Source organism: Phyllobates terribilis, unplaced genomic scaffold (assembly GCF_046119375.1).
Source record: "Phyllobates terribilis strain yellow unplaced genomic scaffold, ASM4611937v1 Scaffold_2__4_contigs__length_985480577, whole genome shotgun sequence".
NCBI lineage: Eukaryota > Metazoa > Chordata > Amphibia > Anura > Dendrobatidae > Phyllobates > Phyllobates terribilis.
Window position 1 is genome coordinate 826,668,847 of NW_027362762.1, and position 24,658 is coordinate 826,693,504.

General features: G+C 42.8%; 1 protein-coding gene across 1 annotated transcript in view; it reads left to right on the forward strand.

Moving 5' to 3' along the window:
- The window catches only part of PITPNA (phosphatidylinositol transfer protein alpha), a 76,638-nt gene that overhangs the window by 11,346 nt on the left and 40,634 nt on the right, over window positions 1-24,658 (forward strand). The window contains exon 3 of the mRNA XM_073667737.1: window positions 24,194-24,339. Coding sequence (XP_073523838.1) covers window positions 24,194-24,339 — 146 coding nt within the window. The remainder of the gene's footprint in view (window positions 1-24,193; window positions 24,340-24,658) is intronic.

A 24,658-nucleotide genomic window follows, 5' to 3' on the forward strand; every position in this document is an offset into this window, starting at 1 on the left:
AAAAAATCCTCTTCAATAGGAGCTGATGTGCAACAATCGGCATCGGCCGCTGTAAATTGAACATCGCTGCGCAGAAGGTCATCATTGCAAACTTGCTTAAAGTGGATCTGTCACCAGGTCTAAAGTAGCCGCTTTTTGCACACTGCTCCCCTGAATATTCCACTTCTTTGTTTTTGAAAATCCACCATACAGTTCCAGAGAGATGAGAGTTTTTATTTAGTGCTAACTTTACTAAGGGGTGTGGCTATAGAGGATCCTCTGGGGCGTGTCTTAGACTGCTTTGTATAATTACTGTTAGCCATAATAATTAACACTAAATATAAAGGCCTGTATCTCTGGAATCGTATGGTGGATAATAAACTAGAAAATAACCGAATATTCATTGGAGCAGCAGAAATAAAATAAGAGCAAAAAGTGACCTGGTGACCTCTCTTCTTTTAATTATATATGAGCTGGGCGGCATGGTATTTCTCTTTACACGACCTGATGTAGTCTGCCTTCTTCTTTTTCTTAGGAGTGCAGTCTCTTTGTGATTTATTCACCTCTTTTCAGCGGTTCGTCGTCATCCACACGATAACGTGTCATAAATGACTTTTGACGCAGCATAAACCATCATAGGCAGCGTTCAGAGTGGCATGAGCAGTAATGCGCATGCTCAGTGGTGGCCACGTGTAGGGCATCTGTTCCCTGTGCTGTGGGTCAGTTTTTCTGTGATTTTGCGCTGTTATTTTTTACTTGGGGTAACCATAAATCTTGCTAATCTCTTATTGATGTGCAATATGGCAGAACTACAGGCAGCACGAATCAGATGCCACAGGCCCTGTTATTGCCTCCATGAATGTGCGGTGTTTCAGAGAAAACATACTTTTACCAGTACCTGGGGATGATGTGACTAGGATGACTATGTACAGCATATGTGTGTATATTATTTATTATGCTTTGTTTATATAACACCAATAATTCCACAGCGCTTTACAGACATCATCACTGTCCCCATTGGGGCTCACAATCTACATTCCCCATCAGTATGTCTTTGGAGTGTGGGAGGAAACCGGAGAACCCGGAGGAAACCCGCACAAACACGGGGAGAACACACAAACTCCTTGCAGATGTCGTCCTTGGTGGGATTTGAACCCAAGACCCCAGCAAGGCAAAGCTGCAGTGCTAACCACTGAGCCACCGTGCTGCCCAGTAAGAGAGCTGTCAGTCTAGGGCAGCGGGGAAGCCAATGTTGAAAAAATCTGACGATCATCCTAGTCGCTTCATCCCCAGACGACATTTTGAAGATTTTCTCTGAAAGCCGAAGCATTTACAAGTAAAGCGTACATTTCTGCGCTGTAGGTCTTACTGTAGTTCACTGCGGATCCACTTTGTATGTTAAATTTTTTTAGTGTCAGGCTGTTCTCCTGTTACTCCTCCTAGAAATGTCTTGAGTAAATTGACAACTGGGTGTTACCAGTTGGGGAGAGGAGGAGTCCTATATGGACTCACCCCCTTTGACAAGATAAATGGTATTTCGGGATTCTTGCTTTGTGAAGAAACGCTTTCTACGAGCTCACACTGATGGGAGGCTTTGGATATTAGAAGGCAGGAGGGGGTGGACAAGCCGCAGCACCGGCCCCAAGAGCGGTCATCGGTAATCACGTTCTGCAGTGCATGCTGGAAAGTTTCATACTTTGTTGCCGGAAGCTAAAAACAATGACTAAGGCTGTGTGCCCACGTAGCATTTTTCAAGCGTATATGCTGCGGAATTTCCGCAGCGTAAACGCTTGAAAAACGCATGTATATCCGCACCCCATGGTCCCCAATGGGATTCCTCAAGTTCTATGCACATGCTGCGGATTTTTCCGCAGCGTTTATGCCGCGTTCAAAAATCCGCAGCATGTCATTTAATTTTGCGTTTCCGCAAGCGGAATTGCCTTTGTCCAATGCATAAAAAACGCAAGGCAATTCCGCATGTGGAAAACGCGTGATAAACGCGCGAAAAATGCGCGATAAACGCGTGCGGAATTCCGCATGCGTTTTTCCGGGAGAGGACTTGCATTTATGCAGCAGAAATTTTCTGCTTCATAAATGCAACGTGGGCACATAGCCTAAGGCTGAGTTCACACGATGCGTATTTCATGCGTTTCCACGGCGTTTTTTCAGTTGCGTAAACGCCGCGGAAACGCATGAAAAACGCATGGTAGAAGGGAAGCAATGTTCCCCAATGGAAATCCGCATGTGCTGTGCCCATGATGCGGATTTTTCCGCAGCGTTAACGCTGCGGTCAAAAATCCGCAGCATGTCAATTAATTTTGCGGAAACGCGGCGATTTCGCCGCCATTGACTTGCATTAGAACGCGCCAATTCCGCAAGACAGCATTTGTACTTGCGTTATTGGCGCGTTCTAATATGCGGATGGTACCCGGGTGTAGAGGAGAGGAGAGTCTCATCTACACTGAGGTAGCATTAAAAAAGCTGTAAAAAAAGAATAAAATAAAAAATAAATGTATTCTTACCTTCTGTCGGCCCGCGCAGCGCTCCCGCTTGGTTCCCGGCACTTGCAGTGAGTTGTAGGACCTGCGGTGACGTCAGAGTCATGTGACGGGTCACGTGACGCTGACGTCGGCAGGTCTTTCAATTCAAAGTTGCCGGCAGCCGGGAACTTTGTAAAGCAGGACAGCGCGGGCCATCGGAGGTAAGTATATACACTCTCTCGGGTCACACTATATAAATCCATGCTGTTTGCATGGATTTATATAGTGTGACCTAGTTGTCAAGCACTTTCCAGGTGATGCTAAAATCGCCTGGAAAGCGCTTGTCAATCTGCATGCGGAAACGCATGTGAATCTGCATGTGGATCCGCATGTATTCTGCAGGAAAAACGCATGCACAATCTGCATGCGTTTTTTCTGCCAGGGAGATGCAGAAATTTTCTGCTTCATTTCTGCATCGTGTGCACATACCCTAAAACTGGAATTGAGGAATTTTAAATATCCGTAATTTATAGAAATGCTTTGTTTTAAAGGATGGGAACTTTAAGGCTTTTTTGGGGGGAGGTGGGACTGGCAACCAGACAGTGTTAGACAATCTTTTTAAATGTTTCTGGTTTACTTAAAGTATTTGTAACTCTGATTATCCCCTGTAATGGTGGTGCTGCTGGTTAATCATTAGTGTAGCTAATGTAAACAGATTTCTTGCATTTTTTTACCTTTTATTTGATCCCAAAGATAAGTTGAATTTCCTGTCGTCCACCCCACAACAGTTCCCTTTACCTCTATCTTTGACACCCCGGTATTTTTAGCTTTTGTTCGATAAAGAGCATTTCTGTTTATTTTGTACAGTTTTTGTTGCCGGCTCCCTCATTGTTCCTCGGGCCAGCCTTGTAAAGAAATGCTTCTGAATCCTCATTTACCAGTCCTCCATAATTAGCCTTCTCAGTATCTGCACATACCTAGTGACTAATACAAAGCTGCAAAGTCCAAGAGTACAAAATGGTTATTCACCATGAGCGTTATTTAACACTGTAAGTCCTTCCCTCCGCCATGCTGCTGAAGCTGATTAATATTGTCCTAAGCTGCCAAATTACCTCTTTTAAAAGATTCTTTTCTTCTGTGGATTTTCTTTTTTTTCCCCCCATTGAAATCTCTATAGAAATAAAGGAACTAGCCTGGTGAAAGTGGATAAATGTTTGTTTTTCCAGGATAGAGCTTATTTTCAGTTTTTCTTAATTACATTGTGTTCCAACCTTCTCTTGTAATGTGACATTATATATGTATGGCCATAGAGCGGTGATCGAAAGTAGTTTACCTGCTGATTCTGAAAAGTTGTATTGTGTCTCTAGATTTCTGTTCCCACTGACAGGCAATGTTTGGTGAGCCAGATTGAGGGGAAAAGTAGTCCTTGGTGTCATGGCATGTGTCTGCTCCCTCCCCTAATAATGCTCAGCCAGATTCTCTGCCCATCAAAACATCCAACACTTAAATTGTGTATTTCCACAACAGATCCGAGGCTGTACTTTGGGACTTGTACACCGGACGAGCTGCATGTCTGCTAATTAGTATAATTGTCATTCACTAGGGCTAATTCTCATGACTTCTGTCCAGAATAGGTGACATATCATTAATTTCCACAACGGTCCCCTCTACCTCCCTCCCCCTGACGTGCAGCCGGAAATCCATATTAAAATGTACAGTTGTAAGTGAACAGGGCCAATTCCTAATGCATGAGGTGCTGATTATTATGCAGATTTCACTTGGATTTGGGGGCACAAACTGTGCTTATATCCTTTTTGAAATCCAACATGTGTGAACTGGGGCTTCAGACAAAATTGATACATTGGGAGAAATTTATCAAACTAAATGATGCACTTTAGGTTGAACTGTATTTGCTCCATATTTTGTGCGTTTTAGCTGCTTTGTGCATCATCTTTGAGTAGAGGCTGTGAAACTTTGTTGGAAAGGGGCATGGCTTTGTAGAAAGGGGTTGTGACCTAATGTGCACCAAAAAATGAGGCATAGTTTTGGTGTAAATTTTTGGCAAAAAGTATGTCAACTAATAGATGGTTTACACTTAGGGTCTAATTCATCAAAGCTTTTACACCTGTATCTTGGCATAAAAAAAGCTTTGAAAAGTCACCTAATTTTGTCACTAAAATTATGCAACTTTTGCAGTTCTCAGGCCATTTTCGTCCAGCTATGACAAAGTGGGCAGAGCTGGGGCATGGAAACGATCATATTTAGGAGGGACGAAATTTCAGGGATTTCTTGTGAACAATGATGACATCCTATTACAGTATCACAGTTGAATTCAGTGAGAAAATACCCATTTTTTCACAAATGTTAGTAAAGGCAGATGGCATGGCAAGGGGACTGAATGGAAAAAGCTGAAATCAATCATTTTGAGCTGTGTCCCAATGCGTCTGTAGATATAGTATATGTTCTACAAGGTTAGTTCCCATAGGCACCATTTGTTATGAGTATACCACAAAGTAAAAGAAAGTCTAAATGTGAAGAAAGCCTCGCTGAGCTAATAGAGAGGACAACCCAGTTTATATATTAACCAGTCCCTAATGACTAAGGCGTCAGGAATGATGAATCACCGCAGAGAGAGCAAGAAACTTCTGTTCAGTGTTCAGAATAGACTCATTCATTGATAATCGATAGTCCTTATTCAACATAGGAAATGATAAATATTCCTATTAAATTAGTAATTTATGTCCTGTTTGGGTACACTTTGTTTTTTTTTTTGCTGCATTTTAAGAAAACGCTGTGAAAAACTACTGAAAGCATTAAAATGTGTGTGTGGTTGGTTGAGAAGTGTCGGACCTTTCTGACCCCACCTGTCACAAGACCGGGAGAGGGTGGATCCGGAGTCCTCCTTTTTAGTGGAGTGATGGTCAAACATGTCCGACTTCTAATCCACTGCCAGGGATAGCAGATTTCTGTATTTCATCCATCTCCACCATCCTCCTATAGTTTGAATTGTAAAATCTCTATAGGTAAAAAGTGCAGATTTTGGGGCGAACCTTATTAATGTTGTTGATAATTAGTCCGTTCTAAAGTATGGATGCCACTGTGCATGGGTAGTGCATATCCACAAAGGGGGTCCTCAGGAAGACAGCCGTCATGGCCATAGGCCGATCCGCACAGGTCTAGTTCCTGAGAAGTTTAATTTCCCTTTTATATTTGTAGCATTACACACTCTCCATTCAGATAAGTAGCTAGCCATGTAATGTATGGATGGACCGAGTCCATGGAGAGAATGTGAAGTCTGTGTGCCCTGATAGGACATATAGATAGGAGTGTCTCATCTTGTAAGTCACAGTATTTGCTGGACTGCTCCAACCTGTTTGGTTTCACAATACAAAGAGACATATATTATATTGTTACAGATACAACTTGGGAAATGTGTATGCAAGACCTAAGCGAGTGATGGCAAGTATGTCCCATATATTATACATGTCTGGTCTTATACTGGGCTCAGAATTACAATCAACATACAGTGGTGTGAAAAAGTATTTGCCCCCTTCCTGATTTCTTATTCTTTTGCACGTTTGTCACACTTTAAGGCTATGTGCCCACGATGCAGAAATGCTCAGGATTTTTTCCTGAGCATTTCTGCATCCCCCTGGCAGAAAAAAACTCATGCGGATTGTACATGCGGATTGTACATGCGTTTTTCCTGCCAGGGACATGCGGATGTGAAGTGTTCTTCACATGCATTTCCGCATGCGGGTTGTCAAGCGCTTTCCAAGCGATTTTAGCATCACTTAGAAAGTGCTTGACAACTTGGTCACACTATATAAATCCATGCAAATGGCATGGATTTATATAGTGTGACCGAAAGAATGTTAAAAAATAAAAAAATAAATCTATACTTACCTTCCGATGGTCCCCGGAGTCTTGCTTCACCGTCCCGGCTGCCGGCAGATTGCGGTACACTGAAGGACCTGCCGACGTCAGCATCGCGTGACCTGTCACATGACTATGACGTCAGCGCAGGTCCTTCAGTCCACAGTGATCTGCCGGAATGAGAGGAGGAGCGCACCGCGGGCCTCCAGAAGGTAAGTATATATTTATTTTTTATTTTAATTCCTTTTTTTTTTTTTTTTTTACAGTTTCTATGGTACCCGGGTCCGAAAGAGTCTCCTCTTCTCCAGACCTGGGTACCATCCGCACATTGAAACGCTTGGATTCCGCATGTACAGATCCAGTGATGCAGAATCCAAGCGATTCAATGCAAGTCTATGGCGGCGAAAACGCAGCGCTTCCGCAAAATAATTGATAGTGCTGCGTTTTTTTCCGCAATGATAATCCGCAGCGGAAATTTCCGCAGCATGTGCACAACACATGGGGATTATCATTGGGGAACATGGCAGGCCTTCTACCATGCATTTTTTAAGCGTTTCTGCAGCGTTTTTGCCGCTGTGGAAACGCTTAAACGCATCGTGGGCACACAGCCTAAATGTTTCAGATCACAAAACAAATTTAAATATTAGACAAAGATAACACATGTAACTGCAAAATGCAGTTTTTAAATGAAAGTCTCTTTATTATTAAGGGAAAAAGAAATCCAAACCTACAGGGCCCTGTGTGAAAAAGTGATTCCCCCCTTAAAACATAAATTAACTGTGGTTTATTACATCTTTGGAAAGCAGAGTTCAATATACGCCACATCTCGCATTCACTCATAAACCCTGACATTCCCCTAAGTAAGCAACGATGTCACAAGTGGTGCCCATCTGAGAGATGCCTCATAAAGCGAGCCACAGAGCTGTGGGTATGACTACCAGAACTCAGTGCTAAATACCACCACTTTTTGAGAAGAGTTGGATTAGCACTGAGTGACTCCTTTTCTGATCTCTTGAACACTGACCACATCAAAAGACCAGATCCATGGGTCTCAGGAATTCTCCTATTAAAGAGAGCAGCAGTCTCCAGGGGATTATCTTATCAGCTGAGTGGTGCAAAAGTCTCTCCAGATAGCAATGTATATGGAGAAATCCATGTAAAAAGCAAAAGATGGCCAGTGAAGCGTGTGTAATGCCATACGGCCGCCGCCTCTGGGCTCCAGCTCCTTCCTCTGCAAATGGAATTGTTTATTCTGATTTTAATGAAGATGGAATCTAGAAATGTTTGTTAGAAGAGTTGATGTGTGCCATCTCAGCTTCTTATACAAGTTTCTCAATCACTGCATAAGACCACGTTCACACCATCAGTATTTGTAAGCCAAAACCAGGAGTGGGTGATAAACACAGAAGTGGTGACGTGTTTCTATTATACTTTTTCCTCTGATTATTTCATTCTTTATTTTGGCTTCCAAATACTGATGTGAAATACTGAGCGTGTGAACGTGGCCTCGTGAGCACAGATTCTAACTTCATACACTGCAGTTGATGGAGTTGTGACATCTCCAACCCGTTGGTCTATAAAGTCTGAGATTTTATAGTAGTCACTCTGTGACTTGATCTTTCAATCACACTTTGGGCGGTTTAAATATTGTCCTTTTTTTAGTGCTTTTGTCATCCAGTCAGACTAAGAAGCCTCATATCAGATGACTAATCTGCAAGAGTATCTCCTATAATAAATAAGACCTAACCTAATATCTAGTAAGCAAGCTGTGTAACTGCGTTCAGTTCATCAGAGCGTCCTGCTCCATCGCTGCACCTGTATTGTAATTACATACTGACCTGGTACATAAACCACGGAGAGAAATGATCTTATTAATCACCTGCTCCACAGATCACTCCATTTGTGACCCCACCATTGTATCAGACTAACCAGCTCTATATGATTTAACAATTCACGTGCTTAGTCCACTGATCATCCCATTGGTAAAGACTGTAACTATTAACACTAAATAATAAGAGCCATGCCTCTGGAGTAGTATAATGGATTTAAAAAAATAATTCAGAATGCTTAGGGGCGCATAATGGCAAAAATGTGTGACCTGATGACAAGTCCTGTTTAATGTCTATCCCATTGAATGAATTACGTGAGTACATGACACTGACTGTAACGACCTAAATCCATCCTCCGCTCGGCCAGTATTGGCCAACTCCATTCTTGACCTGCTCATTAACAGGTCATATTTTCAGTTTTAGGGCTCACACGAGTGTATCGGATGAGTGCTATGCAATGTTTTATACTATAGGGCAGTGCAGATCTGTTTTTTTTTTTTTTTTCTTTTATCATGCTCTTTCGGTATGAGAAAAAAAGTCGCGGCATACTGCGAGAGGCTCGCAGATCGGACCATGCGCACCCCTTCAACTTTATGGGTGTGTGTGAAACATCGGACTGCACTCGGATGTCTTCCGAGTGCAGTCCAGTTTACGTCGACATAGACCATGTAGAAGATGGAGAGAAGTTCTCCATCTTCTCCGCACCTGTGATACGATTCTCATGCCAGAGAATTGGATACGATCGGATCATGCGAGAGAATCGGATCAAACTCTGACAGAGTTTGAGCCGCGTGTTATTTACATATTGATCCGATTCTCTCAGAAGTCAGAATCATCGCTCATGTGACCGTAGCCGTATTGTCAGTACATCAGATATTGTGGCTGCTTGTAGACTGAAATGAGAAATGCTGGCTAGATATACTGTGTGACATTGCTTCCATCACTTTAAAGGGACGCTGTCAGCACAGAATGACTGTTCAAACTAAGCCTCGCCGCTCGATGCTTCATGGCGGAGCCAATCATTTACATACACCTTCCCACCTGCTTGTTTTCTCTCTATTGTCCCCTTCTTTGATTGACAGCTCAGGCTTCATAGAGCCAGAGATAGATGGAAACCAAGCAGGTGGGAAGGTGTATATACATTGGCCGCACCGAGCGCCTGTACTTGGTTTGAACAGTCATTCTGTGCAGACAGTCCCTTTAAGGCTTTATTCAGTCGTCCATTTTTCTCACGTACAAGAAAAACAGACCAATGAGTGGGATCAGGGTTTTTCTCGTAGTTGCAGAAAAAAATATTTCTCCACCTTCTCCTTTCTGACTGTCCGTAAAACTTGTCATGCCATTTCAACAGAGTGTGATCCGTTGTTTTTTTTCATGGCTCTATAGACTTGTATTATGGATTCTGATCCGACCATTGGATCAAAATCAGACATTTCTCTGCAATTTTTCGCAGACATATGAATGGCTCCATAGATTATCACAGGTATGAGTGCTAGCTGTCAAGACACAGATAGCACTCATACGTGAAAAACCAATGTCTGAATGAGCCCTCACATTAATATTCAAGAAACAATCTGTAATTAATTTGCCAGTATGTATTTTATGACATTGCCTCCTGTCATAGGCTAATCTGGTTCATGGATGTATCCTTGTAGTAACATATGATCTATGATTAGGATAATCTAAAACTGTACATTTTTGGACATTACCTTTTTAGCATTTTATGACATCAGAATTTAATCAGCAAGATAAATCTATGAATGCAAGATCAATACCACCTAATCATGGGCTTACCTTACAGGGACTCTGTCAGCACAGAATGACTGATCAAACCATCTACAGGCGCTCTGTGCATCATGGAGGAGCAATCATTTATATACCCCTTCTTGTTTTCCCTCAATCTCCCCTCCCCTCTTCCTTGATTGACAGATCTGGTTTCCTAAAGCCAAAGAAGAGCAGAAAGAGGGAAACCAAGCAGGTGAGAAGGTGCACGTAAATGATAGGGTCATGCCATGGAGCGCCTGTTCTTGGTTTTATCAGTCATTCTGTGCGGACAGTCTCTTTAATGCTTATGTATTTTGATACACTGACTGTGACTATACATTTTTTTTTTTTTTTTTTTACTAACTATAATTGAATCTTTTTTTTTTATGGTTCTATATAATTTACAGTGGCTGCATGAATCATGAGAAACCAACGATAGTTTAGATCTCTTCATTGACTTCTCTAGGATAGTTTTCTAGGTGTGATTTGTGAGTGTGCAGGCGAGGGGGCGGGCTGTGTGCAGGCGAGGGGGCGGGCTGTGTGCGGGCGAGGGGGCGAGGGCTGTGTGCGGGCGAGGGCTGTGTGCGGGCGAGGGGGCGAGGGCTGTGTGCGGGCGAGGGGGCGAGGGCTGTGTGCGGGCGAGGGGGCGAGGGCTGTGTGCGGGCGAGGGGGCGAGGGCTGTGTGCAGGCGAGGGGGCGGGCTGTGTGCAGGCGAGGGGGCGAGGGCTGTGTGCAGGCGAGGGGGCGGGCTGTGTGCGGGCGAGGGGGCGAGGGCTGTGTGGGGGCGAGGGCTGTGTGCGGGCGAGGGGGCGAGGGCTGTGTGCGGGCGAGGGGGCGAGGGCTGTGTGCGGGCGAGGGGGCGAGGGCTGTGTGCGGGCGAGGGGGCGAGGGCTGTGTGCGGGCGAGGGGGCGAGGGCTGTGTGCGGGCGAGGGGGCGAGGGCTGTGTGCGGGCGAGGGGGCGAGGGCTGTGTGCGGGCGAGGGGGCGAGGGCTGTGTGCAGGCGAGGGCTGTGTGCAGGCGAGGGGGCGAGGGCTGTGTGCGGGCGAGGGGGCGAGGGCTGTGTGCGGGCGAGGGCTGTGTGCAGGCGAGGGGGCGAGGGCTGTGACAATCATCTACTGTGTATGATGTGATTCTGTGTTATCTGTGCATAGGTGATACTTTTCCTTGTAATCCTGCCTGTGCTGACAATGAGATGACTACTGAAAAAAGGTTTCTTGTTCTCTGTACAGGTCTCGGTCTAGTGAGTGAGAACGGAGGGGTGTGTGTACATATAATGTATATGTATATAAGTATGTATACATGTGGGTGGATACACCCTGCTCTATACCATGTGTGATATTAGATTATATTCTACACACCTAACTGTATTCCCTCTATTATATTCATTCCTGCATATCACTCTTCCCATCCTTCCTACTATAGTAGAACCTGATTAGTCAGTGAGGGTGAGTAGGACATAATCTCTATTGCTGGTGTTTTGGTGCTTTGTTACTTCTGTTCCCTGTATAATCAGTGACTTGCCTCCAGCAGTGGCCTGTGTGTGATACTAGGGGAGGAGTGGGAGGGCTTTCGGCTCAGTTGGGGTCTGTGGTCACTGCTTACTTGCAGCCCAGCACAAGGAGTGATTGGAAATGTAGTGAGAAAGGGGCAGTGATGACTGACAGCAGAGCTGATACCAGGGGTCAGGAAGTGAAGCAGAAAGGCTAAACAGCATGGAAATTGGCAGAAAAGGCATATGGGGTTATTTAGGTATATTATCCCTAAGCATTTATGGCAATACCAGTAACTGAGTTAGGCTAGTGGACAATTTAAGGTGGCCTTAAACCTTATACAGATGTTGCCTGTTGTACACTCGTTTAGTAGACAGCTATTTTTTCAAACCGCCACAGACTTATACAATCAGTTTAGCTGAGCATCTTTATAGGAAGCTGGGATTTATCTACCTTGAGCATAGATGATGAGTCATGTTGAAATCCAGCATGCCCCACCTTTCTTTCGCCAAAATTTGCGTTGAGAAGTTGGGACACCACTACACAGATAAGATAATCAACTGGTCCCTCTGAAATCAACAGCCAATGATCATCTAATGTCTATAGCCACCTCTACCAATTACTGACTTCCCGGCTGAGTATACTGTATACGTTCCCAATGTATCAAATGTTCAGGAAGCCTAGAAATCAGTAAGGTAGCAGTCTGCAGACGTTTTTATTCTGCAGGATTTTATCTATACTTTTGTCTGAAAATGTCTTCACTCCTTTCCAGATGACTAATGAGGAACAGGACTTCATAAGGGCAGGGTTTAGCAAGTCTGGTTTCCTACAGCAGCGGCTGCTAAACAGTCAGATTTCTTTCCAGCTTAGTTCATCCGGCAGACAATGAAGGCAGCAGTGAGAGTCTGGGAGTAATATGCACAGCTGTCATATAGGGGGTGATGAGAAGTGTTATCCCATATGTCCTACTGAGGCTGCAACTCTGATAAGGGCACAGACTGCTGCACTAAGAAGTGAAATCACAGCCATCATCTGCTGCGAAAGATGTCGGCTCAGTTTCTGAGCCCGTATTAAAGGCCGGGAGTTGGTATGTGACATAACTGTGCATGATATGTTGGTAAATTACTAAACAGGACTTGACACCAGATCAAAAGTTGACAGTTCTTGCACTTATTTTATTCTGTTGTTTTTTTGTTTTTTTTTAATATCCGCCATACAGTTCCAAAGATGTGGGCCTTTTTATTTGGTGCAAATTTTTTATGGTCTTTATAAAAGGGGCGTGGCTCACAGTTTTGGGGGGCATGTCTTTAAGCTGCTCTGTTATTACCCTGTGAACTACTCCCCCTTTGTAAAGACCATAAATATGTCACCAAATAAAAAGGCCCATATCTCTGGAATCTGATGGCAGATTTAAAGAAAATGAAATTCTGAATACTCAGGGGTGCAGCGGGAATATAAGAAGAGCAAAATCTGGCTACTTTCGGCCCGATAATGGGTGCGCTTTAACAATGGTCTGCCTTTTTGTTTTTTTTTTTTACTAGATAAAGCTTTGCTCTTCTCCGGTGACTGACTGTATTGCTGTCCAGCCCTGATCAGCATTTGATGATTGTGGACATTGTGCAGGGTTTATAGACTGGGCTGTTTTCTATCAGAACAGGAGCCCTGAGCATCTCTCATTTATAGCGTCTGTATTTTATACTCTTGTCTCTTCCATAGCAACCAAACAACAAATGTCACACGACCAGGGCAGACAGTACGATAATGCTCGTGCCTTGAACAATTGCTCGATTCACAGATAATTCCTTTCTAGAGTTTATAGTTATATTTTCCCCATGAAACTCTCTACCTCACAACTATAACATGTCGGCAGTAGCCCCGCAGGGAGTCCTGTATTTGTACTTGTCAGAGTTATTAAAGGGAAAACCATGAGTCACGCTACTGGTAAAGCTGATGGGTGCGCAGATGTCTGTGCTGGGCGGAATCAGGAGTTTTGGTCCTGCAGGAATGACGGCTCTGCTCTAGGCCTGGAGACCAATGTTGCTGTAATTCCTTCGCCTCCTTGTCTCGGCTTACTTGTTTTCATGCAAGATCAGCACATAGTAACATCAAAACAATACCAACCGATTTACCAGGGCGGTAATACCAAGAGAAGCTGAAATACAGTCACTCTGCAAGGTTACACACAGATCGGTGGCCTACTCCACTGCATAAAACCTTTGTATTGTGTAGATGGGATTACGCCCAGACTGGGGGCGTACAGGTGACATAAGAGGCCAAGCTTCTCCATGTGCAGAAGTAATTGTGTATACTGTGATATAATTGTGTCTGTATTATATACAACCCCTCAACATCAAAATACCAAGAAGGAAAAGTGGTGGAATTAAGTAAATCTCAGGATGGAGAGATGTGTTACTGATATGGAAATGAAAAAACAATGAATTGCCCCCTTTGTGTGAACACTTCTCCCCATTCCAGGTCTCTCCCGCTTGTATATGGAAGGTCCTTTACAGACTGTATTCTGTGTAGCTGCTGTCAGCCTCTGATTTATACTGATGCTGGTTTGGGGAGAATGATCCTTTTCATTTTATAACATTTCTTTTTAATGATGGGAGTTTTGAATATTCTCCATTATAAAATGCTGGTTGGTGCTAGGCGGAACATGCTGCTTATCCATTGATCAGAATGAGAAAACAATAAAGTGTCCAATAAACTCCTACAGGCAGCTCTAACATTTTTTTTCGTATAATTTGGTTGTCTGGCCAGCGAAATAAAATAACTCAGAAAAATGCTCTTGATGGCGTTAAAATAATAAAAGTAACACCCACGTTACTGGTCCTACACTTGGATTCCAGCTTCTCTCTGTACTTCCTGCTCCATCTGGATGGACCTGTGACCACTGCAGCCAATCGCTGGTTGCAAACGAGACAAACATGGATGATGATTGTCTGCAGCGCTCACATATCTATCCAGACGGAGCAGAAGTACACAGACCTGCAGGCGAGCAGGAAAGTGTCAGCACTGTAAACTGGTAATCGGAGTATTACTACTTTTCTTATTCCGTTCTGATGCGGCCAGACAACCTCCGATTACGTAGGAGATCATCTTACTTCTCTATGGTGGGTGACAAAGATCTACATTGAGAAATTGATCACTGATCAGAACATAATTTTGAGCATATTATTAAAAAAATGGGGTCAAAGGGTAGACTTGTAGACAACTGCTGTAAAGACGAGAACCAGAACCTTCCCAGCTCTGTGGACAATTGGCGCTTTGTGGGAGGAGGCAATAAATGGATACAAAGGGCATCTTACAGATACTGTAATCTTTTATTTGATAAGATATTTAGCACTATTCATATATTCTATTCATGTATATGAAAACCTAATACCACTGCATGCTTTAGTACTCCGCCACCTCACAGCTTTTATTACTTCTCATGTGGCTCTATGTAGAGAAAACACGGAGGATCTGGTTGAGATCTTATGAGCAGACTCAGCCTGGCGGATATTTGCTTAGTGTTAAGTAAAACATCCAGCGTCTCCAAGAACATACCACGTTCTTGTGAACATGACTGATCTGACCTGTGGTCGGCATGGCTGTACATGGTGCTCAACAATCAGCCCTATATTTAGGGTAACGCTTTTTCTGGATTTCTTTATAAAGCTATCCTGGGATAATCCTCTTTGCTGGTTAAAAGCACCATTGTTTTCAAGAACTCACATTTATTACTGAAAGAGCCACATGAGGGAAGTTACGTTTCCTATGACTGTGCCCACCTTGGCCACCAGCACAATCTGTACCCAAAAAGAGCAGTGTGGTGGTAACTGGCACATTGCAACAGACTCTGCATTCCCTACTAACAGAATACAGGCGGTGCTGCAAACCCCGATGCAAAGGAGCGTCCTATTTGACCATATTGGTGATTTTTTTAAATCTCCTGTATCACAACATTTAAAGCATACCTGTCTGTTCATCCTAATGAAAAGCAAGGTCCTGGTTCCCTCAGCTCTAATGACTAGTTAAAACTTTTTTTGGTGCTCATACCAGTCCAGTATGACCAGATTATCGTGTTTTGTGGAGCTCCTGACGAAGCCACGCAGGCGAAACTCGCGTTGAGGCGCGCTTTCTTTGCCCCTGCTGCAGACCCTCCACACTCTGTGATCATAATGTCCCAAGGTAACGTCTGACATCCTAATATTTATGCATATTGACGCTATTTATATATCTGATGGAGATCATGTTCACTTGCTATCAATATCTAGATTGAACTTTAGACCCATAACCTTGGTGTCTTCCTAACCAGTTAGACACAGACTATGTGGCATACTTCAAAATATACTATAGCACATTTAATGTGGATACTTCTGCAGTCAGGCTAAGGGTTTTCTTTTTTTCTTGGGTATTTTTGATCTTACCCTCTACTCCGCTCCTCACCTAAGTCACTCATATATTGTCTTTCTTATTGTTGTTTATTATACGAATATTTTGTACAATAAAATATATTGATTTTTGCAATAATAGCAATACCTTTGGCTGTTTTTGGTTGAGAGTGGTGTCCTCATATATCTTGGTGAACTTGGTCACACTTCTCTACCCTTCCCTCTTCAGGGTATTAGTATTACATTTAGGAGTTTCTTGTAGGTCTATATTTAAAGCATACCTGTCTGTTCATCCTAATGAAAAGCAAGGTCCTGGTTCCCTCAGCTCTAATGACTAGTTAAAACTTTTTTTGGTGCTCATACCAGTCCAGTATGACCAGATTATCGTGTTTTGTGGAGCTGGTAAGCCAAACCTCCGACGCCTCAATATCCCTGACTTCCAACTCCAACTCCACAGCCCTGTCACTACTGAGCGTGTACATAAAGTGCAGCACAGATCACAGACTCATCTCAACGAACAGCCGAGAACCTTAGGTCAGGAGCGGAACAGACATTTCATAACGTTCCCTTTTTTTTTATTTTAGGAGTCCGTCCAATTTATACAGTCTCCACCAAAATGGACACCGACTCCACAGCATTTTTGTTGTGGTTTGTGTCACCACCATTCTGCCAGGATTATATAACCTATAATTTAATCCAAAAATATAAGCACATTTAATAAAAAGTAACAACTTTATTAATCACAAAATTATATTATTTGTGTGTATTGCTTGTTTTGGTTTTTATAGGATTTATTATTCTGCCAGGATTTTCACAGCATGTACTGCTTCTGCCAATGTCCAGTAGCTGGCATGCCCTGAGCTATAAGAACACCTCTGTTAATGTATGTACAGTGGTGTGAAAAAGTATTTGCCCCCTTCCTGATTTCTTATTCTTTTGCATGTTTGTCACACTTTAAATGTTGTGTTTTTTTTTTTTTTTTTTACTAAACATGTAGTATGTATGTGTTAATATACTCTACTACCTGTGCCCTCTCTGGGATCCAACGCCGTTCTGCTCTTGTATGTGACATCATTGCTCCTTAGACTCTCTGCATCATTTTTTGCTCTATGCATGAGCCAAAAATCTATTTTTTACAATCTAAGCCTTTGGGACCTCGTTCTTACGGTCCATAGGCTTAGATTGTAAAAGTAACTTCTGGGTCACACAGAGCGTAGTGTGACCCGACGCGTCTGAAGAGAGGTGACATCACTGAGAAGAGGAGCAGAACGGCGCTGGATCCTGAAGAGAGCAGCAGTAGGCGAGTATATTCACACACTGACACTACATTACATACACATGTACACACATTTAGTGGAAAAAAAACAGTTCATGGGATGGGGTTCTTTAAATAACGTGTCTTAACACTTTATCAAATTAGAACAAGTCTGAAAGTATAGGGACCATTTAACTATACCTGACAAACCTAGTTCTAGTAAATGTACAGCTTGTGATGTGTGGGATGAACTGTTCGTCCTCTTTATCTCCATCACCATCTTGATTTACCATAAATAATCTTTATGTACTGTATGTATCACTATGGAATAAGATCTCACCTTCCCATACACTACATAGACATATTTGTAATAATGAAACACTAACGTGGATACATTGTCCAAATCTGACTACCCCAAATTATATAAGGCAGATTTAGTTAGTAAGGAAGAAGTGAATCCGTGTTTGTCTAGGCTTCTTTTTCACAATGACTCCTGGGAGATCCGCTGTTATTTCTCATCTATTTTATCATTTTTTTCATTGTAAATAAGATTAAAGGATCAGAAATAACAGGAAGGATTAAATGGACCATGCAAATGCTTCTGGGACTAGCTGATCCTCTTATAATGTGTTATGTGACCTGTAGAGCAGAGAGCGGCACCTATACGGGAGCTGCGGGGCAATATCCATGAAATTGGAGTATACCTTGAAGAGGCTATGCGTTCATTGTGATCAGAATATAATCTGGAATCGCGGTATAACACAGATGACGGAATCCTTTTCATTATCCCACAGTGTTTTATAATCTGTCAGTTCTCAAAGTGGTTATATCTGCTCAGTCATCTGCATGTATTTGGGTTATTTTCTATCACGCACTCCTTCACATTTAAAAAAAAAATTAAAAAAAATATGAATATAAGGATCTGTGTACTCCTGTTTGCAGTGTAAATCAGAGGTATATAGCGTGCATATATAGAAAAAAAAAACACCATACTGTGTGGTATGTCTTCTTGCAAGACGCCTTTTGTATGTAATAATGCAGCAGACTTTGCTATTACATACTGTTGGGGGAAAAAAACTTGTTTGTCACCTGTCAAGTGAATGGGATATTATGGAAACAAGTACCATACATGTCAGAGTTTTTCATACTGTATATCTGCAAACAGACTGCAAATGCTGCATGATTCTACATGAAGCTAGGTCATTGGGGGAGGCTCAATTCATATTGGCCCTGCCCGGAGTCTTTCACTTCTCCAGACATCTTCCTTTTATATGTTGCAAAAGTCAGAAGAATTTCCGTGCAACGGGCTCACCAACTAAGCCCGCTCCATACCCAACGGATGCCAGCTATTCTTCACAGCAGACACCGACCAACAAGTGCCACAGTGAAGAGTGGTAAAAGGGTCTGGAGCTGATTCTGGATGTGGCATTTGGAAGCTGTTGCTGTGAACCCACAACATGCAGTCAAAGGAGCTCTCAATGGAAGGGAAATAGGCCATCATTAGGCGGAAAAAAAGAAGAAATCAGAGAGACAGCAAAAATATTATAAGTGGCCAAATCAACAGTCCACAAACAAAAATCTCACTGTTGATCTTGGGAAATCAAAAAGGACTGAACGTCCATGAAAGACAACAGTGGTGGACGGTCGCAGAATCTGTTCCATGGTGAAGAAAAACCCTTTCACAACATCTGCACAAGTGAAGAACACTCTCCAGGAAGTAGGTGTTTCAGTATCTAAGTCTACCATAAAGAGAAGACTTCATGAGAGCAAATACAGAGGATTCACCACAAGCTGAAAACCATTAATCGGCCTTAAAAATAGAAAGACCAGATTAGACTTTGCCAAAAAAACATCTAAAGAAGCCGCCCTGTTCTGGAAAAGCATTCACAGGTCAGATGAAACTAACATCAAGCTGTACCAGAATGATGGGAAGAAGAAAGTATGGAGAAGGCTTGGAATGGCTCATGATCCAAAGCACCCCACATCCTTCTGTAAAACATGGTGGAGGCAGTATTATGGCATAGGCATGCATGGCTTCCAGTGGCACTGGGTCACCTAGTGTTTATTGATGATATGACTGAAGACAGAAGCAGCCAGATGAATTCTGAAGTGTACGGGACGATACTTTCTGCTCAGATTCAAACAAATGCAGCAAGGTTGATTGGACGGCGCTTCACAGTACAGATGGACAATGATCCGAAACCTCCAGAGAAAGCAACACAGAAGTCAAAGAAGTGGAATATTCTGCAATGGTCGAGTCAATCACCAGATCTCAACCCCATCGAGCAGAATTTCACATGTTTAACCCCTTAACAACATCTGACGTACTAATACGCGTCTGTGCCCTGGGACTTAAGAGCCAGACCCGTATTAGTACGTCATCGCGATCGTGCGCGCACACAGGCTGTGCGGGCGCGATCGCCGCCGGGTGTCAGCTGATAGTACCGGGTGTCAGCTGTGACAATGTGCAGGGAGCGGCCCTGCACCGCTCCCAGCACATTAACACCCGCGATGCTGCGATCGAAGTCGATAGCAGCATTGCGGGGGCAAGGGGATGTGATCGCAGATACTCACCTCCTCTTCCGGCTTCCAGCGCTGTCTGCAAAGGCTTCCCGGGTGTTGCCATGACGACCCGATGTCGTCGTGACAACATCCGGGTCACCAGGCAGCAGGAAGCTTGTTTGGACATGCGCAGTGCATCTCCAAACAATCTTCTCCCCGTCCAGCGCTGACAGCCTGCATGACACAGGGATGGTGCTGCATTCCTGTGCCATGCAGGCGATCAGAGAAAAAAAAGTGAAAGTCCCAGAGTGGGACAGAGTAAAAAAGTGTAAAAACACCCAGAAAGTGAAAAAAAAAAATAAAAAAATAATAATAATAATCCACCAAAAATAAAAATATAATGTACCCATCAATAAATATTATAACAAAAAAAACAATAAAAGTACACATATTTGGTATCGCCGCGTCCGGAACAACCTGACCTATAAAACTGTCCCACTAGTTAACCCCTTCAGTGAACACGTAAAAAAAAAAAACGAAGCAAAAACAATGCTTTATCACCATACGGCCAAACAAAAAATGGAATAACACGCGATCAAAAAGACAAATATAAATAAAAATGGTACCGCTGAAAACGTCATCTCGTCCCGCAAAAAACAAGCCAACATACAGCTCCATCAGCCGAAAAAAAAAAAAAGTTATAGCTCTCAGAATAAAGCTATGGTAAAAAATAATTTTTTCTATAAAATTACTTTTATTATGTAAAAGTGCAAAACATAGAAAACCGATATAAATGTGGTACCGCTGTAAATGTACTGACCTGAAGAATAAAGCTGCCTTATCAATTTTACCACACATGGAACAGAATAAAAAAAAACTCAATTCCTGAATTGTTGGTTTTTGTTTATTCTGCCTCCCAAAAATCGGAATAGAAAGCGATCAAAAAATGTCACGTGCTTGAAAATGGCACCAATAACCACGTCAACTCATCCCGCAAAAAACAAGCCATCACATGACTGTCTGCCAAAATCTGGAAAAATTATAGCTCTCAAAATATGGCGATGCAAAAACTAGATTTTACAAAAAATGCGTCTTTTAGTGTGTGACAGCTGTCAGTCATAAAAACCCCATATGATTCTGGTATCTTTGTAATTGCACCAACCCGAAGAATAAAGTCGTCTAACCACTTATACCGCACGAGGAACGGCGTCAAAAATAAACTCTTGGGTGAGGATTGGGCTAGGGTTAGGGCTGGGTTTGGGGATAGGGTTGTGCTAGGGTTAGGGTTGTGCTAGGGTTAGGGCTGGGGTGGGGTTGGGATTTTTTTCAAAAGAAAAAAAGATGACGATATGGCGACTAGTGTTGAGCGCAAGTGCTCGCTACTTGAGTTTGCATCAGGTGCTCTGGTATGCATTGAGTATCGTGGGTATTTGAGTGACATGCTCGAGTCTCTGCCCCATAGGCTTCGCGGCCAAAAAAACTTTACAGGGATTGCCTGCCATGCACGAGCGATCCCCGCATGTTTTTTTTTGGGTGTCTAATAACCGTGAAACATGCGGAGCAGGGACCCGAGCATGTCACTCGAGCACATGCTGTACATGGTGCATACCTGAGTACCCGATGCAAACTCAAGTAGTGAGCACTTGCGCTCAAGACTAATGACAACTTATTCAATATGATGACCTAATGTAAACAAATTCTGTGTCGTACCTCTGGGTTCAAAATGTTCACTATACACCTTAATAAAATCTTTGAGGGGTATAGTTTCCAAAATGGGGTCACTTGTGGGGGAGCTCCACTGTTTAGGCACATCACTGGCTCTCCAAACGCGACATGACGTCCGCTAACAAATTGAATGGAAAATCGGCTCAAATTGTTAGCGGACGCCATGTTGCATTTGAAGAGCCCCTGCGTGCCCAAACATTGGAGCTCCCCCACAAGTGACCCCATTTTGGAAACTAGACCCCCCAAGGCACCTATCTAGATGCATAGTGAGCACTTGGAACCCCCAGGTGCTTCACAAATTGATTCATAAAAATGAAAAAGTGTTTTTTTTTTCACTTTTTCATTTTTACGAATCAATTTGTGAAGCACCAGGGGGTTCCAAGTGCTCACTATGCATCTAGATAGGTGCCTTGGGGGGTCTAGTTTCCAAAATGGGGTCACTTGTGGGGGAGCTCCACTATTTAGGCACATCAGGAGCTCTCCAAATTCAACATGGTGTTCGCTAACAATTTGAGCCGACAATTTGTTAGCGGATACCATGTTGCATTTGAAGAGTCCCTGTGTGCCCAAACATTGGAGCTCCCCCACAAGTGACCCCATTTTGGAAACTAGACCCCCCAAGGCACCTATCTAGATGCATAGTGAGCACTTGGAACCTCTAGGTGCTTCACAAATTGATTCGTAAAAGTGAAAAAAAACACTTTTTAATTTTTACGAATCAATTTGTGAAGCACCTGGGGGTTCCAAGTGCTCACTATGCATCTATATAGGTGCCTTGGGGGTCTAGTTTCCAAAATGGGGTCACTTGTGGGGGAGCTCCAATGTTTAGGCACATCAGGGGCTCTCCAAACACAACATGGCGTCCTCTAATTATTCAAGCAAATTTTACAATCAAAAAGTCAAATGGCGCTCCTTACCTTCCGAGCCCTGCCGTGCGCCCAAACAGTGTTTTTTCCCCACATATTGGGTATCTGCGTGCCCAGGGGAAATTGCACAACAAATTTTGGGATCCATTTTTTCTTGTTACCCCTGTGAAAATAAAAAAAATTGGGTCTAAAGTAACATTTTTGTGAAAAAAGTTAAATGTTCATTTTTTTCTTCCACATTCCAAAAATTCCTGTGAAGCACCTGAAGGGTTAATAAAGTTCTTGAATGTGGTTTTGAGCACCTTGAGGGGTGCAGTTTTTAGAATGGTGTCACTTTTGGGTATTTTCTGTCATAAAGACCTCTCAAAGTGACTTCAAATGTGATGTGGTCCCTAAAAAAATGGTTTTGTAAATTTTGTTGGAAAAATGAGAAATCGCTGGTCAACTTTTAACCCTTATAGCTCCCTAACAAAAAAAAATTTTGGTTCCAAAATTGTGCTGATGTAAAGTAGACATGTGGGAAATGTTATTTATTAACTATTTTGTGTGACATATCTCTCGGATTTAAAGGCATAAAAAATTCAAATTTTGAAAATTTCAAAATTTTCGCCAAATTTCCGTTTTTTTCACAAATAAACGCAAGTGATATTGAAGAAATTTTATCACAATCATGAAGTACAATATGTCACGAAAAAATCAATCTCAGAATCAGGGGGATCCGTTGAAGCGTTCCAGAGTAATTACCTCATAAAGTGACAGTGGTCAGAATTGTAAAAATTGGCCTGGTCATTAACGTGCAAACCACCCTCGGGGCTTAAGGGGTTAAAGGGGTATTCCTATCTCCAAGATCATATCCCAATAGGTAGTAGGTGTAATAAAAATATTAGCAAATGCCTTCAATTAGGAATGTAGTATAGTTTCCTGATTCGCTATGTCTTTCCTCATTTGCAAAACCTTAAGTTTTCATGGTTACGACCACTAGCTTCTAGTTAATTGTCACTATATCAGTGGTCATAACTTCGCTATAAGGCACCCTGATTTCTGTGAACTGCCCCTAGGTTTTTATGCTCTTAATCAAGGGGGCATTGTTCTTAGTGTAATATTGAGCAGCCTAAAGATATAACTCCTTGTTTAATAACGTAAAAATGGGCAGTAATTAAAAAGGTCTATAGCTCTGTAATCGTATAGTGGATTTATTAAAAAAAAAAAATAGCTGTAAACTCAGGTGAGCAACTGGAATAAAATAAGAGCAAAAACTGCCCGCTTTACATCTGGGGTCAGGTCCTCCTTAAAGGAGTTTTCCAGTTGCGGGTTTCTAGCCAACGATATGTTTAAAATAATAGCTAATACTTACTCTGGGTCCTTTGCTGACTATCCATCACTGTTCTGGTCTGTGTGTACTGCCTGCAGCGGTGACGTCACAACTACAGCACACATCACTGCTGCAGCCAGTCACTGTGCTCCGCGCCGTCTGCATCAGCAGAACCTCTGAGGTCGGTGATTAGCTGCAGCAGTGATGTGCACTGTGGTTGTGACATCATTGCTGCGGCAGTGTACAAAACCAGAGCAGTGGCGAAGAGCCAGCGCTGGACCCGGGGAGGGCAAGTGATATCTGACTTTATTATTTTAAAACCGCACTGGTTAATAATGGGCGGCCTGGAGCAATAGATAGGTTTTCTTCAGATGCCCTTTAAAAAAAATATAACTAAAAACAAAGAAAAAAAACAGTAATTTTAGCTAACAATCGCAAAACTACAAAGTGCTAATGTACCCTACCAGAACCAGTTTTGCTAATTCTTCCTGTCACTTCTATATGTTTTGACAATAAATCTGACAGCGCTGACCTGAGATCCAATGCATTTAGGTATTTTACTCACTACCTTGTTTTTATGTGAGGTCACTTTATTTTTGGACCACTGTCCTGTTGGCTCCTGGAGGGTCTGATTATGATCCTCTAATCAGAGGTGGTCTTTTGTCCACCTCTGCCATTTGAGATTCAGAGTAACCCTGTGTATGCCAAATTAACTATTTGTATTTCCTCTTTTAGTACCAAGTGGGCCAGCTCTACTCGGTAGCAGAAGCCAGCAAGAACGAAACAGGAGGAGGGGAAGGTGTGGAAGTACTTGTAAATGAGCCTTACGAGAAGGATGGGGAAAAAGGACAATACACACACAAGATTTACCATTTACAAAGGTAATTTTATATATATTTTATTTGCTGGGTAAAGTCACAGGGATTTGTCAGGATTAGACAGATGGACATAATTCCTTTCCAAAACTGCTACATGTCTACAGGTTGAGCGTCATATTGCAGATCAGCCCCCTTCACTCCAATACGGGTGGGCTGCTATACGAGACGTGGCTCTTGTTGTGTTAATGCTACAAAACATATTAGACCAAAGTTATCTGAACTTGCCAATATTGGCAGGATGGACCCTCCGTCTAATGTGTATAGGGGCCTCCCTACTCTCCACCCCCCCGCCCCCACAGATAATGTTGGGAGCCTCCTATAT